The sequence below is a fragment of the Rissa tridactyla genome, chromosome 8 (genome assembly GCF_028500815.1).
Source record: "Rissa tridactyla isolate bRisTri1 chromosome 8, bRisTri1.patW.cur.20221130, whole genome shotgun sequence".
Taxonomy (NCBI): domain Eukaryota; kingdom Metazoa; phylum Chordata; class Aves; order Charadriiformes; family Laridae; genus Rissa; species Rissa tridactyla.
Window position 1 is genome coordinate 17369134 of NC_071473.1, and position 14257 is coordinate 17383390.

Consider the following 14257-nt stretch of genomic DNA (forward strand, 5'->3'; position numbering starts at 1 on the left):
AGTGTGTTTGTAACCTCATGTAACACATCAGAGCTGCTGCCTGCAGCACCAGTGCTCTAAGGACTCCGCCTTAAAAGACACAGAGCCCTCTTTGAAGTCTGCGTTCTTGCTTTTAACACAGGCAAAACTACCCCAAACTCCTCCAAAGTCGTACAGCTGCTCTTTTCGTCAGCCTTCCCTGAGGCGCAGTAAAATCCTCCCCGGGCGTAGCTGGGATTGTCGGCGCTGCAGTGCCTGGGAAGGTCTGCCTGCGCGGCTCTGCGATAGCTGCAAGGCTGTCATAGCACGGCGCTTACCGCTGCCGGGGTGCCAGGCTGTTGCCAAGTAATGTGACAGGGCAGCGAGGCCAGGCTGTCTCCTGATTTGCTTTGAAAAGGACATTACATATCTCTGGCTGACATAAAAGCCCTTCTGCTTCATGGCTACGGGGAATCAGCCCATCAGGAAGAGGCTTATAGTACTTTCTGCGATAGATAAAGAGAAAAAGCAAATATGCTCAGCCCTTCTCTCTGCTTCTGGCAGCCTGGGCCACTGAATCTAATCTCTCCGGCGCTGCTGGAAGTGGGGGCTACTCAAAACAGTTCAGAGCTTTGACCATGAGTCTAGTCCTGGGACGGTGGTGGGTGCAGCGCTTCTCACTGTGGGTTACAAGAAGCACAGCGGCAAGTAATGTTGATTTTCAAACAGGCCTTTTGCTCCAAAGTTCCAGGTGGATTTAAAAATCACAGAGCAAGATCTGAGGAACAAGCTCACCAGGGAACAACCGTACCTCAAAGGATGTCCCTAGAAACGATGTTTGATCCTCTGATCTCTTGCTAATGAGTTTATGAAATGTCAGCCAGGCTTTCCAGGTCAAAGCTAACGAGCAACAACATGATATCAGGCAAAGTTCGGGAGGGTTAAATGAACACGGATTTCAAATCCTCATGGTCTGAGCAGAGCCTGCAGCGTTTACTGGTGGAGTTGAGCCATGGAAGTGAAAAGGAATTTTCATACTTGCTCCCTGTGTGATTTGGGACTAAGCAATAGGATGAGAAATCAGCTTTCCAAATTTCAGTGCTGACATCTGCGTCTGGACTAGTTGTCTTGCCTCTTTCTGCAGTCTCTGAGAGAAACAAGTGTTTCTATAGCGCTTTTCACCTGCCCTATTTGAAACATCTGCCTTAGGAGCAGATGAATTCATGCTTTGGAAGTTCCTTACTCTCGGGCAGTGACCCTGCAGGCGCCTGCTCCCCGTGCAGCCTTCTCTTGGGCACGCACAGAGCAGCTCACATCTGGAAGCGACAGAGACACGTTGTGCTGCTGCCACTGTTAGGGGCTGTTGAACTTCCAGGGGGCCCCTGTGAAGTGGTCCCAGATGTCCCTGCACCTGGTCCATGCCCAGGCTGGAACCTCCCCAGCGATGAGAGAGCTGTCAGGGCGTGCTGTGTTCAGCCTCGTGGCTGGGATGTCCTGTGGCTGAATGGCTTCTCCTCGCCTGCAGCTCTGCACCGTGGCTGGGATGAGATCCTGAGACTGCGGTGGCCATCCCTCAGTGACTGTGCAGGACGTCATTGACCTGCCGCTATTAGCAGGTCAGAGCAAGGGAGGTGACGTGGTCTCTCTGCAGCCATTCCTCAATACGAACTCACGGATGTGCAGCTGAACCTCTGCTGGCAGGTGGCACTAATCCCTCCACTCTGCCCAGAGCCCTGAAGCTGCTTCAGCATCTCCCTCCCTGCAGAGACAGCTGAAACCTGGGACTGGAGCAGAGTGACCCAGGGAAAACACATCCCAGCCACTCTTGGCATGATCCTTACCCCCTCAGCAGCAGGCAGAAGGGCTGGAGTCCTATGAAAGAGACCTAAAAACCCATGAGGAGAGGCAGAGTGCTGGCAAGAGGAGGGCTCCGAGGGCTGTGTGGGGTGGACTGTCAGCACGGCATGTGTCATGCTTTAGGGGAACATGGTGTTCATCAGCACAGGCAGAATTGCAGACTGGTCCTGAAGCCCTTGGCGCTAAGCTGGCCTCCCCATCTCCGAAGCAGCCACGCTGAAAGAACCACAGAGGAGCGAGGTTTGGGAAGGGGAGGGAGTTAGATTTCCCACTTGGCACTTTGCATGTTGTTGGTTTTCTTCAGTTCCTTGAAAAAGTGAACATTGAGAACGACCAAACAGTGGTTAGAACTAGCAGGCATTTCCCTGCTGGGGGACACTCGTGGCCACCTCTCTGCTGGGATTAATTCACCCTGGTAAACGTCCTCGCTATGCTGCCTGCCTGCAGCACGCACGAGAAACCTAGCTCTGAAAAGAAGTTTCTTTGCAATGCAGAGAAATCACAGCGCTCTCCCCCAACCCCTTCTTTTCTCCCCAGGCTGAAGAGCTGCTCTGTTGCCTTTTTGACTCCTTGACATCTGAGAGCATCCACCGGATTGAATCCCAGGATTACTAACCAAGATGGTCAAGGCCTCCAAGCAGCCCACAGGTGGACGCCACTGCGGATGTCCGTGCAGATGGACACACGGGGGACTCCCAGCCTTTAAGAGTACTGTTATTTGTTTGTCATTAAAACACAAAGTCTGAAGTATGGTATTAAGTAAGATAAATGAGAGTGGTGTGAGGAAGGATCAGTGCCCAAGAACAATCTTTCTGAACCGTAGCCGTGGTTTCTGGTGGAATGCATTCAGAGACAATCTGCTTGCATTCATGGAGCAAGGTTTGGAGCATTCCCCTGGCTGGGAAAAACTCAGGGAGTAAAGTAAATAGGGGCAGGTGCTCGCTGCTGTCTTACTCCCGGGTGCTTGGGGACTCTGTCTTCCCTAGGCTCCAAAGACATTATGGAGAGACTCCATTTTCTGCTGCTACTATGCTCTTTGAGCCAAAGACAAAACCCCAGTAAATAAAATGGAAATAATCTGAGGGAAGGTTGTGTCCCTGGAGAGTTCAGTACACCAGGTAGAGCTGTTGAATAAGATTAAAAGCTGGACAGCTTAATGCTCACTTGCCTCTGCTCCGGCAGCCCAGTTACCGACTGGCTCCCTGCCCTCCCACAGACACACAACCCTGCCTCTTCTTCCTCCTTCTACAGCAGCCCCTGAGCCTACTGCACTGCCTCCTTGGCCGAGTCCTTTCTGTGAGCTGTCTGGCAAGTAAGCTGGCATTAATATGAAGGTCCTCAGTCCCACTGGGCAAATTCAGCTCCTTCGGAGGCCTCATGCTTCTGTCTGCCCTACTAAGGCAAAGACTTAGACGAGGACGCGCATCCAGTTCCAGACATCTCAGACGTGGCACAAACAGTCTCTGTGCATTCTCCAAGTGGTGGTGGTGGTGCGGCAGAGCAGCGTGCAGCTGGCTGGGCCACCCCACCTCTGGGTGCTGCTGGCAGGGTGAACCCCTTCTGAGCGCAGCCTTTCCCTCTGTGAGAGCCTGGCCTGAGTCCTCCTCCCCAGCCATTAGCTCACACAAACTGAGAATTCAACCCCTCTCAGGTCTTTGTCCCCTTTCCAACTAGGCTGAAAGTGTCCACAAAGTCCAAAGGCTGTTAGAGATCTGGCCCTGCAAGCTCTGCTTCCTCAGCTGGTGATAGTCCTGCCTTGGTCTCTCTCCTCCTCTAAGCTACCTTCAAAGGGCAGCGGTCAGCTGGGTGAGTGGAGACAGGGAGAGGGGACTTGCCCCAACCTCACGCAGCAGTTTGGTGCCAGAACTTGGAAGTACTCTCCAAACTGCTACTCCCTGGACCAGCTCTTTAGGCTTTATGGTGGGACTGAACATCTCCTGAAGAGAAGCTCCAGAACCACATGCCCACAAGGGAAACAGGCAGCTGCCCCGGTCTCCCAGGAGAACGGGGTCCTGGGAGTCAGCGTGACGGAAAAGCCTGCTCTGCTCCTGCAGCTAAGTAGGCCATTTCCTGCACTCCAGGCGCATTTCTGTCATGCTTGTAAGCCATGTACGGCTTTGAAACAAATGAAAATTAAAAAGATCCACCCCCAGCACTCTGGGAATTTGATCTGAAGAAGGAGCATGTTGGAATAAAACGCAGCCAGATAGCAGCTGAAGGACAAGGCCTGCAGAGCTACGTGCAAGAAAGGGGCATGTAAGGCCAGCAGCAGCCCTGCACCCAGCCAGCATAGGGCCACCACATCCATGTCCGACTTGCTGGGGCCCTCAAACCCGTGATCACAGGGAGCTGGACGTCAAGAGGTGATGCTGTGGTGACTGGCAGCTGTCAGCCTGGGGAGGTGACATCCCGTTCGGACACCCCTGGTGCAGTCCGTGCTTGCCAGCAGGCAGGAGCTCTACAAGCTTCGCAGCAGGAGTTGAGATGATTCTTAATTCGCTGTTTAAATATCCAGGGCCTGGCACAAAAGGTACCCTGTGGCGTGTTCCCTGCCAGAGAGCCCCACTGCTGAGCCTTGTTCTCTGTGAGCCTCCGTCCACCAGCACGTGAAGACCCGTGCCTCAGTTTCCTGGTTTTTATGCATGAAACAGAGGTACCAGCTCTGCCACGTCCCCCAGCCACACCAGCAACATCATAAAAATGGGGCAGCACCCAGGTATTTTTGAGCGAGTGGCTGCTGCAATGTCTTTGATTCCTATTTTAAAGCCCAGCTAATTAGTTTCGGTGTAACAAACTACCACGCCCTGCACAGAGCAGGGAAAAGAATCATCCTCTGATATTTCTAAAATGCCAGGATTCCATAAATAAACTGGCCAGCCTTTCCTCCCGGAGCACCCCAGTCCTCTCCGGAGAGCTGACAACCAGGAGCGCCGCGGACCCTGCAGAAATCCGTCCCGTCACCCCTCCGCCAGCTCCAGCTCCGTCAAAGGCAGCTCACGCACTGGTTTTTTTTTTTCCCTGAAAATTGCCACAAGGCAACCGGGATTAGCTAATCAGAGCTGAGGAGCAAATTAATGATTGCTAGAACTAGGAGAAAGGCAGATTTGATCGGAGATTGCCAGCTTTGCAGCTGGCTCCTACTTGCAAACAATTCATTTAGATTATGAAAGCAAGAAATTGAGTACAAAACCCCCTAGATTGTTTGCTTCCTAGAGAAAGAAAAGAAAAGAAATGGAATTTAGATTAAAAATTATGCAGAATAGTATTAATTCCCCACCCTCTCGTGCCTCCCCTCTTGCTGGAAAACCAGAGCTAATCAGAATTTAGCATTGTTCTGCTGCCAGTGTCAGAGCTGCCTCAATGGAGGAGAGATAAAATACAGTAGGTGGCATTTTGTGTTAACTCCTTAGGGTCCTGCCGTAAGAAAGATGGGAGCGCAGTGCCGATCTCCCGTTTTCCCGGCATGCTCCGGCTCGATCATCATCACCTTCCTTCAGTAGACAAGTGCCTCGGGGTGCAGAGCAGCTCCTCATCCCGTGCGGACGTGTTGTCTTTATTTGCTGCGTGGAGAGACGGATACCTCTTGCATGAGCCCTTCGTTCATTTTACGGCAAACTGGTGTCCCGAGGGATGCCAAGGGTGCTGGGTGCTCTTCCCCATCACAGGCACAGGCAGCAAAGAGCCACGCTCCCATCGTAGCTTTCTAAGCTCACTGTGTTCCCCTTTGTGCCAAGGACAGATTTAACTAATTAGCAGTTAGACCTAGAAATCACTACCAGCAGCTGTGGGATGCTGATACCAAGCAGGGTGAGGGGAGGAGGGCCATAACAGTTCCCTTATCAGCACCAAGCAAGGTGCCCGCACGTGTGATTCACAGGTGGAGGAGCTCAACTGGCAGCCGATCCGCTCTCCTGCTCTGCTCTGCCGGGGATCTGCAAGAGCAGCTCATCCTGGCGGGCAGCACCGGCTGTACCCTTCTCCAGGTGGCCCTGGCTCGGGGTCGGTGTCCAGCTGCTGCCAGGAGAGGTGGGGGACATCTCTGCCGACCGTCTTTCAGCCACCAGTGCGGACTCAGCAGCTGCTCAGAGGATTTGCAGTCTGGCCAAACTGACCCTTTCACCTTCCCTGAATTGAAATGACATGGAAAAACCCAAAATTTTAATCGCCTCAGAGCAAAACTTGTGGGTATTTCACTTTGATGTTCTCCACCAACCTTACTTCTGCTGCATGAAGCAGATTTGAAAACATGTGACACCTGGAATTGAAACAACCCCCTAACACCAACGTGTGGATTTGATTTGGGCCAGAACAGTTCTTTTTTCTTTTTTTTTCTTAATATTCACATTCACCCCAAAAAATTGTTTCTGCTCCAGCGCTATGTGCATGAGCCCTGCTGAGCCCCGGGGATGTCCCACATCACCGTGCAGACCTGCCAGCCTGAAAATCACTCCCCAGCAAACAGGATTTACTGCCCTCCCTGTGAACTCCATAGGCACGGCATAGAAATTGGGCACCGGTTTTCATCTCCGGAGGCCCACAGCTGGCTCGGGAAGTAGGAGGAGCTAATGGGCCTGCTGGAGCTTGTCCCCACATCAACCATCCTCACCAAGCTGGATGATCTTGGTCCACATATTTCCCATGCTCACAAGTATTTGCCTTGCTCTAGCTGGCATCGCCATAATGCATCTCTCTCTTGGCCGAGAGCCGCCACTGCTGGATTTCCAGGTGTCTCTGCACCTAGAGAGCTTGTTGGACCACCACACAAGAGACCTGGTCATGCTGGAGAGCTGAAATGCTTTGGGGATTAGCGAGACCAGCAGCTGGGATGAAGATATGGCTGATCCCCACCAAGGAAAATGTGTGCCTCCCCATCATCTTCCCAGTCTGGGATCAGGACCCAGGCTCTCATCCCAACTCTGTCCCATCAGGCGCGCAGTGGCCCTTTTCTATTCCTTGATCTCCATTGTCCTGGGGCACCATCTCCCCAGCCCATCGCAGCAGGAGCCGCTGATTAATTGGTACTTGGCAATTCCCCATTGACAGGGGCTGGAGGAGCACAAAGGGCGGTTTGTCTGCAAGGCTGCGAGCTTTGATAAAGCGGGGCCGGGGATGACTCAGATGTGGGTAATTAAACTCGTTGGAACAGCGGATGGCTCAGGCTGAAATACCAGCCCAGTGCGCGAGGAGCTCTTTGAACTGCTCTAACTGGGTCACGCAGGAGACCGGTGCCGGCAGTGCCTTGTGTGGGTTCACCTGGCCCCTGGCACAGCCATAACCCAACGGCAACACCACTCCCCGTCCCAAAGAGCAGCCGGGTTCGCTCCCTTTGAGCTGGGCAGGAGCTCTGTCTGGACGTTTTCATATGGTGCTGGGCCAAGGTGGGGGCTGCTGGTACTGCAAGTGCTCCTGGGAGCTCAGCAGAGGGGCTGTAGGGCAGTTTGTCTCCATCCATCCATCCATCCATCCACCCATCACACCCCCAGGTCCTGCAGGAGAAGACAATCTGGGATCCTCCTGCCCTTGGCTGTAAGACCCACCACAGGCTGGGATTGGCCTGGGCTGCAGGGACTCCTGGCCAATCCCCTGCTGCCCTGCTGTCTCTGGCCAATCCCGCATTTCCCTGCTCCTGCACTGGCCAATCACATGCAGCTGCTGCTACTGGGAGGGGTATATAAACCCTCAGGGTGGGCTAGGGGACTTGTGCTGGTGGGGCTTTGCTGGGCTGTGGGCTTCTGTCCTTCCTCCTGCTGTGCCTGGTTGCTCTGGCAGGTGAATGGATGGCTCTGGGGGTTACCTCTGCCCCCCCCCCGAGACCTCCTCCTCAAAGACCTGTGTGATGTTTGCCATTTTCCGCACATCAGGAACCTCCTGAGATCTTTGTGAGCTTTCAAAGGTGATTTCAAAGATAAAGACTCTTGTTTCCAGCAAGTTTCCACAGCTGATCAGGAACCTCAGGTGGCTCCCATGGACCCGCGTGCAACCAGTTTGCCCAGGACCTTCCTGCAGGAAGGATGGGGAGGGACTTTTTATTAGGGCGTGTTATGATAGGACACTGTGTAACGGCCTCAAATTGAAAGAGGGTAGATTTAGATTGGGTATCAGGAAAAAATTCTTTACTGTGAGGGTGGTGAGGCACTGGAACAGGTTGCCCAGGGAAGCTGTGGCTGCCCCATTCCTGGAGGTGTTCAAGGGCAGGTTGGACGGGGCTTGGAGCAACCTGGTGTGGTGGGAGGTGTCCCTGCCCAGGGCAGGGGGGTGGAACGAGATGGTCTTTAAGGTCCCTTCCAACCCAAACCATTCTGTGATTCTGTGATGTTCCATGTTTGCTGACTCTGGACTGAAGCTACTGTGTTGTGCTGCTGGTGTTGATCTAATAGTGGAGATCTTGATGCTGCAGTGACTGAAATCTGGGAGACTTCTTCAACTGATCTGGAGAGGGAAGGAGGGAGCAGGGCAGGGCAGCATGGCTGTCCTTGCCCCTCTGCCTCAGCTTAATGCTTGCCCTCAGCTGGCTGCCACTGCTGGGCACCTGGAGAATGCATTGAGCTCATGCAACACAGCTGCAGGCACTCATATACCGTGAAGCTCCTGCTGGAAGGCAGCTGCCTTTCCGTGCTCTGAGCAGTGACTTTGGGTGTGGGACTTGTCCTTTCCAGAGCTCCAGCAGAAGGTCCTGAGCTGTTTGTGGCTGTGCGCTGGGATGCTGGTACCCTCTCAAAGCAGACTGGCCAGGGAACGTGTACCTGAGAGCTGTGGAGCAGCTGCACAGATCTGCAGGTCTGGTCTGCGGTGAGCTGGACTTACTCCATGGTCGAGCAGAGGAGGCTTTGCCATGAACAAATGGTTCCCAAAAATGGCAGTAGCTTGTCTCCAGTCGAAAGCTGGTTAGTGACTTGGAGCTGGATGCTTCACGCTGCCCGGAGTTTGCTGTAAGACTAAAATGACTGTTGTGCTGAGGGAGGAGAGGGTCAGCTGTGCTGGTTCCCGGTCTCTCACCCCATGCTTCTCCTTCCACAAGATCAGGCCTCCCTCGGGAAGCCTGGAAGCCAGCCAAGACGAGGTTCAGTTCCTGACCCTGCAAGCAGAGGGGGAATCCTGCAGGCCGTCCCCATGTGCTGAAAAATGAGCCCCTCGGGGGGCGCGGTGGGGAAAGACTGGCCTGGCTGAACAGAGAGATAGGGTCGCAACTCAGGGGGAAAAGGAGAATTTAGGACCTTTGGAAGAAAGGGCAGGCCACTCATGAGGACTGCAAAGGTGTTGTGAGGCTGTGTAGGGAGAAAATTAGAAGGGCCGAAGCCCAGCTAGAACTTAATCTGGCTTCTGATGTTAAGGACAATAAAAAGAAAAAGTTTCTATAAATACATTAGCAATAAAAGGAGGACTAAGGATAATCTCCATCCTTTATTAGACAGGGTGGAAACATAATGACAAAGGCTGAGGGATTTAATGCCTTCTTTGCCGCAGTCTTTAGTAGTAGGACCAGTTGTTCTCTGGGTTCCCAGCCCCCTGAGCTAGAAGATGGGGAGAGGGAACAGAATGAAGCCCCCACGGTCCAAGGGGAAATGGTGAAGGACCTGCTACAGCACTTAGACGTATGCAAGTCTGTGGGTCCGGATGGGATCCACCCCAGGGTGCTGAGGGAGCTGGTGGAAGTGCTCACCAGCCGCTGTCCATTGTTTCTCGTCAGTCCTGGCAAAGCAGGGAGGTCCCCGTTGACTGGAGGTTCACAAACGTGACGCCCATCCACAAGAAGGGGTGGAAGGAGGACCCGGGGAACTACGGGCCTGTGGGTCTGACCTCGGTGCCAGGGAAGGTCACGGAGCAGCTCGTCCTGAGTGCCGTCGCGTGGCACTTACAGGACAACCAGGTGGTCAGGCCCAGTCAGCAGAGGTTCAGTGCTGGAGGCAGAGATCTTCTCTGGGGAGGTGCGAAGCAGAAGGGTAAAGGGGTGAAGCTTCATCAGGGGCGGTGCTGATAGGCACAAGGAGGGGGATGTAGCCCAGGGAGAGGGACCAGAGGCCAGCTTTGGTGTTTGCCCTGCTCCGAGCGGTGTCCCGTTACCCCTCCAGACCCTGCTCGGTGGCCAGGACGGGTGCCCTTCCATGGGGATGGCTACGCTTTGGGTGGGATGTGGCTGTCCCTTAGAACTGGCCTTGCTTCGTCGTGGGGTCCTGATGCAGCTCCAGCCCCCGGGGGCACGAGGGTGACCCAAATTCCTCCGCCTGCCCTCATGCCAGCGTCGGGGGGGACAATCCTTGTAAATCAAACCTCTGCCGGGGGAGCAAAGCAGGCTCCCTCTGTCTCGTCCGCAACCTTTTGTCCTAAAGTTTCATTCCGGTGGGGTGTCTTCAGGGCTACAAGGTGATTAACATCCATTTTAAGCATGTTCCAGACATGTTCTGGGTGCCTGTAAGCCCCTGAGGTGTTACAGATGGCTTACAAGGTGGGCTCCATTAGCGCTTGATTCACTGCTTGTTAAAGCCTCTATTAATCTTGTATTAATCCTTTCCAAATGAGACCTTTCTGGAGGTGTAGCAGCTTCGGAGACCAGGAGCTGAGTTTCTCCCCAGCCCAGTGCCACCGATGTCAGCGAGGGTTTAGCTCGGGATCTCCTTGCGCGGTTGCTGGGAGCGAGAGCCGCCCTTGACGATGCTCTAATTAGCGTTGGGGTAATGCTGAACCCAGAGACCCCGCTGGCCCTGCTGCCCTGAGAGCCGGGGTGCCTGGGGGAGCGGGATCTGCAATCCGGGAGCCCACTGCCCACTCTGTCCCCCCCCCTTCCCAGGGAGGACGGGAGGGGGTTTGGGGACAGCCTGGGGACCTCGTGTCTTGCAGAGGGATGCTCTGCCAGTGAAGTGGCTGGGGGAGAGCCCTGCCGCGGTGCGAGTTGTGCGTCGGCTGGGTGGGGGCACGCCGTGCCTGGCTGCGGAGGGGGTTTTGAAGGGGCCTGGAAAGGAAAAGCCTCTCCTGCCCCCACCGCTGCCAGCCCTGGGGCTTTCGGAGGGATGCGAAGGAAGGTCTGAATTAGGGGGAGCGTGGAGCACCGTAAATGGCACCTTGGGCTCAGCCGTGGGCTTGGGGTGCTGCCCGAGGCACCCTGAGCTGGGTCTGAGGGCAGGGTGCTGCCCGCGCCACCGTGCCGAGCTGTGTCCATCTGGGCGAGGCGGCGGTGGGGATGGCGGAGATCTCCCGTCCTTGCCGAGGCTGGGATGCTGCAGTTGTCATGGCAACGCGGGAGGCCTGACGAGCCGCAGCCCGTAACCCAACCCGGGGGGGTAGGGGGTGTGTGTGTGCAGGGCTGGGTGTGCTCCCCGTCACCTCCCCTGGGCCCCGGCACCTCACCATACCCCAAAATCGTGGTGGAAAAGCTGGCAAACCCACACATTTTTCAGCAGAGACGCCCTGGTGAAAAACACAGGGTTTTCCACAGGAAGAGACACCTTTAGGTGAAAAAACGTGTCCAAACCCATTGCAGGGAGCCCGCAGCCAAGTGGGAGATGCCAACAGCCTCCTGCCTTCCTCTGCCCTGTGCCAAAATCCTCTGGCGGCTGGGGCAGGGGTGAAGGCTGTTGGCACCCCGCAGAATTTGGCCCTAGGGGTCCTGGGGGTCTTTCCACCGAGCATGGACCTGCCCGGGAGATGGGCTGCGGAGGGATGGGATGGAAGCACAGCCAGCTCTGCTCCCCCTCTGCCTGAAGGTGGCTGGATCTGCCGCGCAAGGTCACCTCTCCCTTCTGCCGCCACCCGTGGCCCTGCTCAACCATCCCACGTGGCACGGAGCTGGATTTTTCCCCACCTCAGGACAGCTTTTGCTCCGGCAGCTTGTCCCCGCAGGGGCCCTCAGCATCCACCAGGCTTTGACTGACGTCTGTCCGTCGCCTCCCCGGCAGCTGGAGACACAGACAGTGGAGGGGCCCTGCGGAAAGGACAGGCAGGGGATGAGTCCGAGCTGTATCCCCTCCGTAGGCGGCTCTGCAGCCACCAGAAAGGCCATCGGGACGCCTGTTGGAGCAGCGCCAGAGGAGGCCCCGGAGATGCTGGGAGGGCTGGAGCCCCTCTGCTGTGAGGACAGGCTGAGAGAGCTGGGGGGGTTCAGCCTGGAGAAGAGAAGGCTCCGGGGAGACCTTGGAGCCCCTTCCAGTCCCTAAAGGGGCTCCAGGAAAGCTGGGGAGGGACTCTGGATCAGGGAGGGGAGCCATGGGACAAGGGGGAATGGTTTTAAGCTGGAAGAGGGGAGATTGAGATGAGATCTGAGGAAGAAATTGTTGGCTGTGAGGGTGGTGAGCCCCTGGCCCAGGTTGCCCAGAGAAGCTGTGGCTGCCCCATCCCTGGAGGTGTTCAAGGGCAGGTTGGACGGGGCTTGGAGCAACCTGGTGTGGTGGGAGGTGTCCCTGCCCAGGGCAGGGGGTGGCACTGGGTGGGCTTTAAGGTCCCTTCTAACCCAAACCATTCTGTGATTCTCTGCCATCACAGACCCCGTTCTCGGCAGCATCCCTGAGCAGTGGCTCGTGCTCTCCCTCGGGTGCCTCATTTTGCGCGGTGGCCTCAAGCTCGTCCCGTTCCGTGGGGCGCCGGTAGCACACGAGTCACATTTCCTCCCAACGCCCACCTCAGCGCAGTGCCGCCGCTATTTTTGGAAACTCTTGAAAGCGGATCAGCCCTAAGAAGCACATTTAATGAACGCTCTCACTCTCGCATCCCCCTGACGTCTCCCAGCTGTGGCCGGGGAAGCCGCCGGCAGCCCACCCCCTGCGCTCCCGTCCTGGATCGGATCGGGATGCACAGGGATGCCGGTGGCGGGCCTCATCCCGCAGCCGCCTCCTGAATCATCGGGGAGCTGAAGCAGCATCTGGGTGGCAAAATATTTCCTTTTAAAGGGTTTGTTTGGGGTTGAGATTTATTTTTTGGCGATGCCAGCTTGGCATCGATCATTTGCGCTCCAAATGAGTGGATCATTCACCGTTATTTTTACTCTCAACCTCCAGGATTTCAGCTGGGGCTGCAGCGGCTCGCTCGGCATCTCTAAGCAAAAAATGGGCAAATCCCAGCTCCAGGAATTGAAGTTTAGATGAAATTACAAGCTTTGAGTATCGCGGGCAGGACCTCCTGGCCTTCCCGGCTGGGGAATCACCTGTTTTTACGGGATGCCGGTGGATCTGGACCTTCCGCCCCCATCCCGCATCCAGCACCGATAGAAAATCTACGAGTGATTTTCTCTCGGAGCGGTGCCCGCGCTGCTCATCCATCTCTCGGGAGCTGCCCGAGGTCGGCGGCCGCTTTCCCGGCCGAGCCCGGGAGCAAACCCCGAGGGGAGGCCGTGGCTTTGCCGAGCCGCCGCTTTTGCCATGGTTTTTTGGGGTCTGAAGGTTTCACCTGGAGACAAGCAGCTTCCCGCCCCCTGCCCGCCCCCACCACCGCCACCATCCTCCTCCCGGCACGGACGGGCTCTCAGCATCCTCGACCTTGCTGGGATAAAATTAGCCATTTCACTTTGAATTAAAGTCAGTTCGGCTGAAAGCAACCCGAGCGGTTCATTTCAAAGACGTCAAATGGCAGCGGTTCCTTTTTTTGTCCGCGATCGGGGAGGGGAGGGTCCTTCCAGCCAGCGCCTGGTGACAATGACATTGATTTCCTAGACCTTTTGGCGTGGCCAAATTTGTATTTTTAGCCGGGGAAGAGGAGAAAAAGAGGAAAAAAAAAAAAAAAAATCAATCACGTGTCAAAGAACCGCTTTGCCTGCCCTGATGGGAAGAGACAGGAGATGATGCTGAAGTCGGGGGGTGAACCGCCTGCCGCCCCCCTCCCCTGGAGACCCACCGGATCTTACCGGGGTCCATCCCAGGCGCTGGCCCCCCCTACCCACCCCGGCCATGCCACCCCACACAGCCCCCCGCCTCCAGGCTGGGGTCCCTGAGCCCCCTCCCCACATCAGGGAGCAGCGGGACCCCCCAAGGGATCGCATCCCCTCGGCACCCCCTGCAGACATTTATCTTCCGGGGCGGGCGCTGCCTTCATCCCCCCCCCCCCCCCGCCGCCCTCCTCCTCCTCTTCACTCTCCCCCGCCCTGTTCTCATTTCCCCAAGAAGACTTTAATGAAATCTGCCCTTAATTAAATCCACATTCATTTGCATAATTACCAGGAAATTGAAATTAGCCTGCGGACGTGGCTGGAATACATTTGGCGTCGAGCAGCCCTGCCTGCGCGGAGGGGGCTGCACTGAGGGTCGTCGTGCCCCCCCCACCCCCCCGGCACCCATGGGTGCTGCCACCCTGTCCCACGGCCCCCCCCCCCCTTCCCTCCCACCCTGGGGTGGCCACGACGGTGGGCTTTGGGGGGGGGGGGGGACGGACAACAGGGTGACATTGAGGGGACAGTGCCCCCCTGCCCACCTGCCCGCAGCTGCACCAGCACCACGTTTGTTTTATTTATTAAAAAAAATAA

The 14257-nt window shown here is 55.9% G+C and overlaps 1 protein-coding gene across 1 annotated transcript in view; it reads left to right on the forward strand.

Annotated features, from left to right (window-relative positions):
- The window catches only part of DNAAF8 (dynein axonemal assembly factor 8), a 96521-nt gene extending 93927 nt beyond the window's left edge, over nucleotides 1-2594 (forward strand). The window contains exon 32 of the mRNA XM_054211026.1: nucleotides 2353-2594. Coding sequence (XP_054067001.1) covers nucleotides 2353-2430 — 78 coding nt within the window. The 3' untranslated portion in view covers nucleotides 2431-2594. The remainder of the gene's footprint in view (nucleotides 1-2352) is intronic.
- The last annotated feature ends 11663 nt before the right edge of the window (nucleotides 2595-14257 follow it).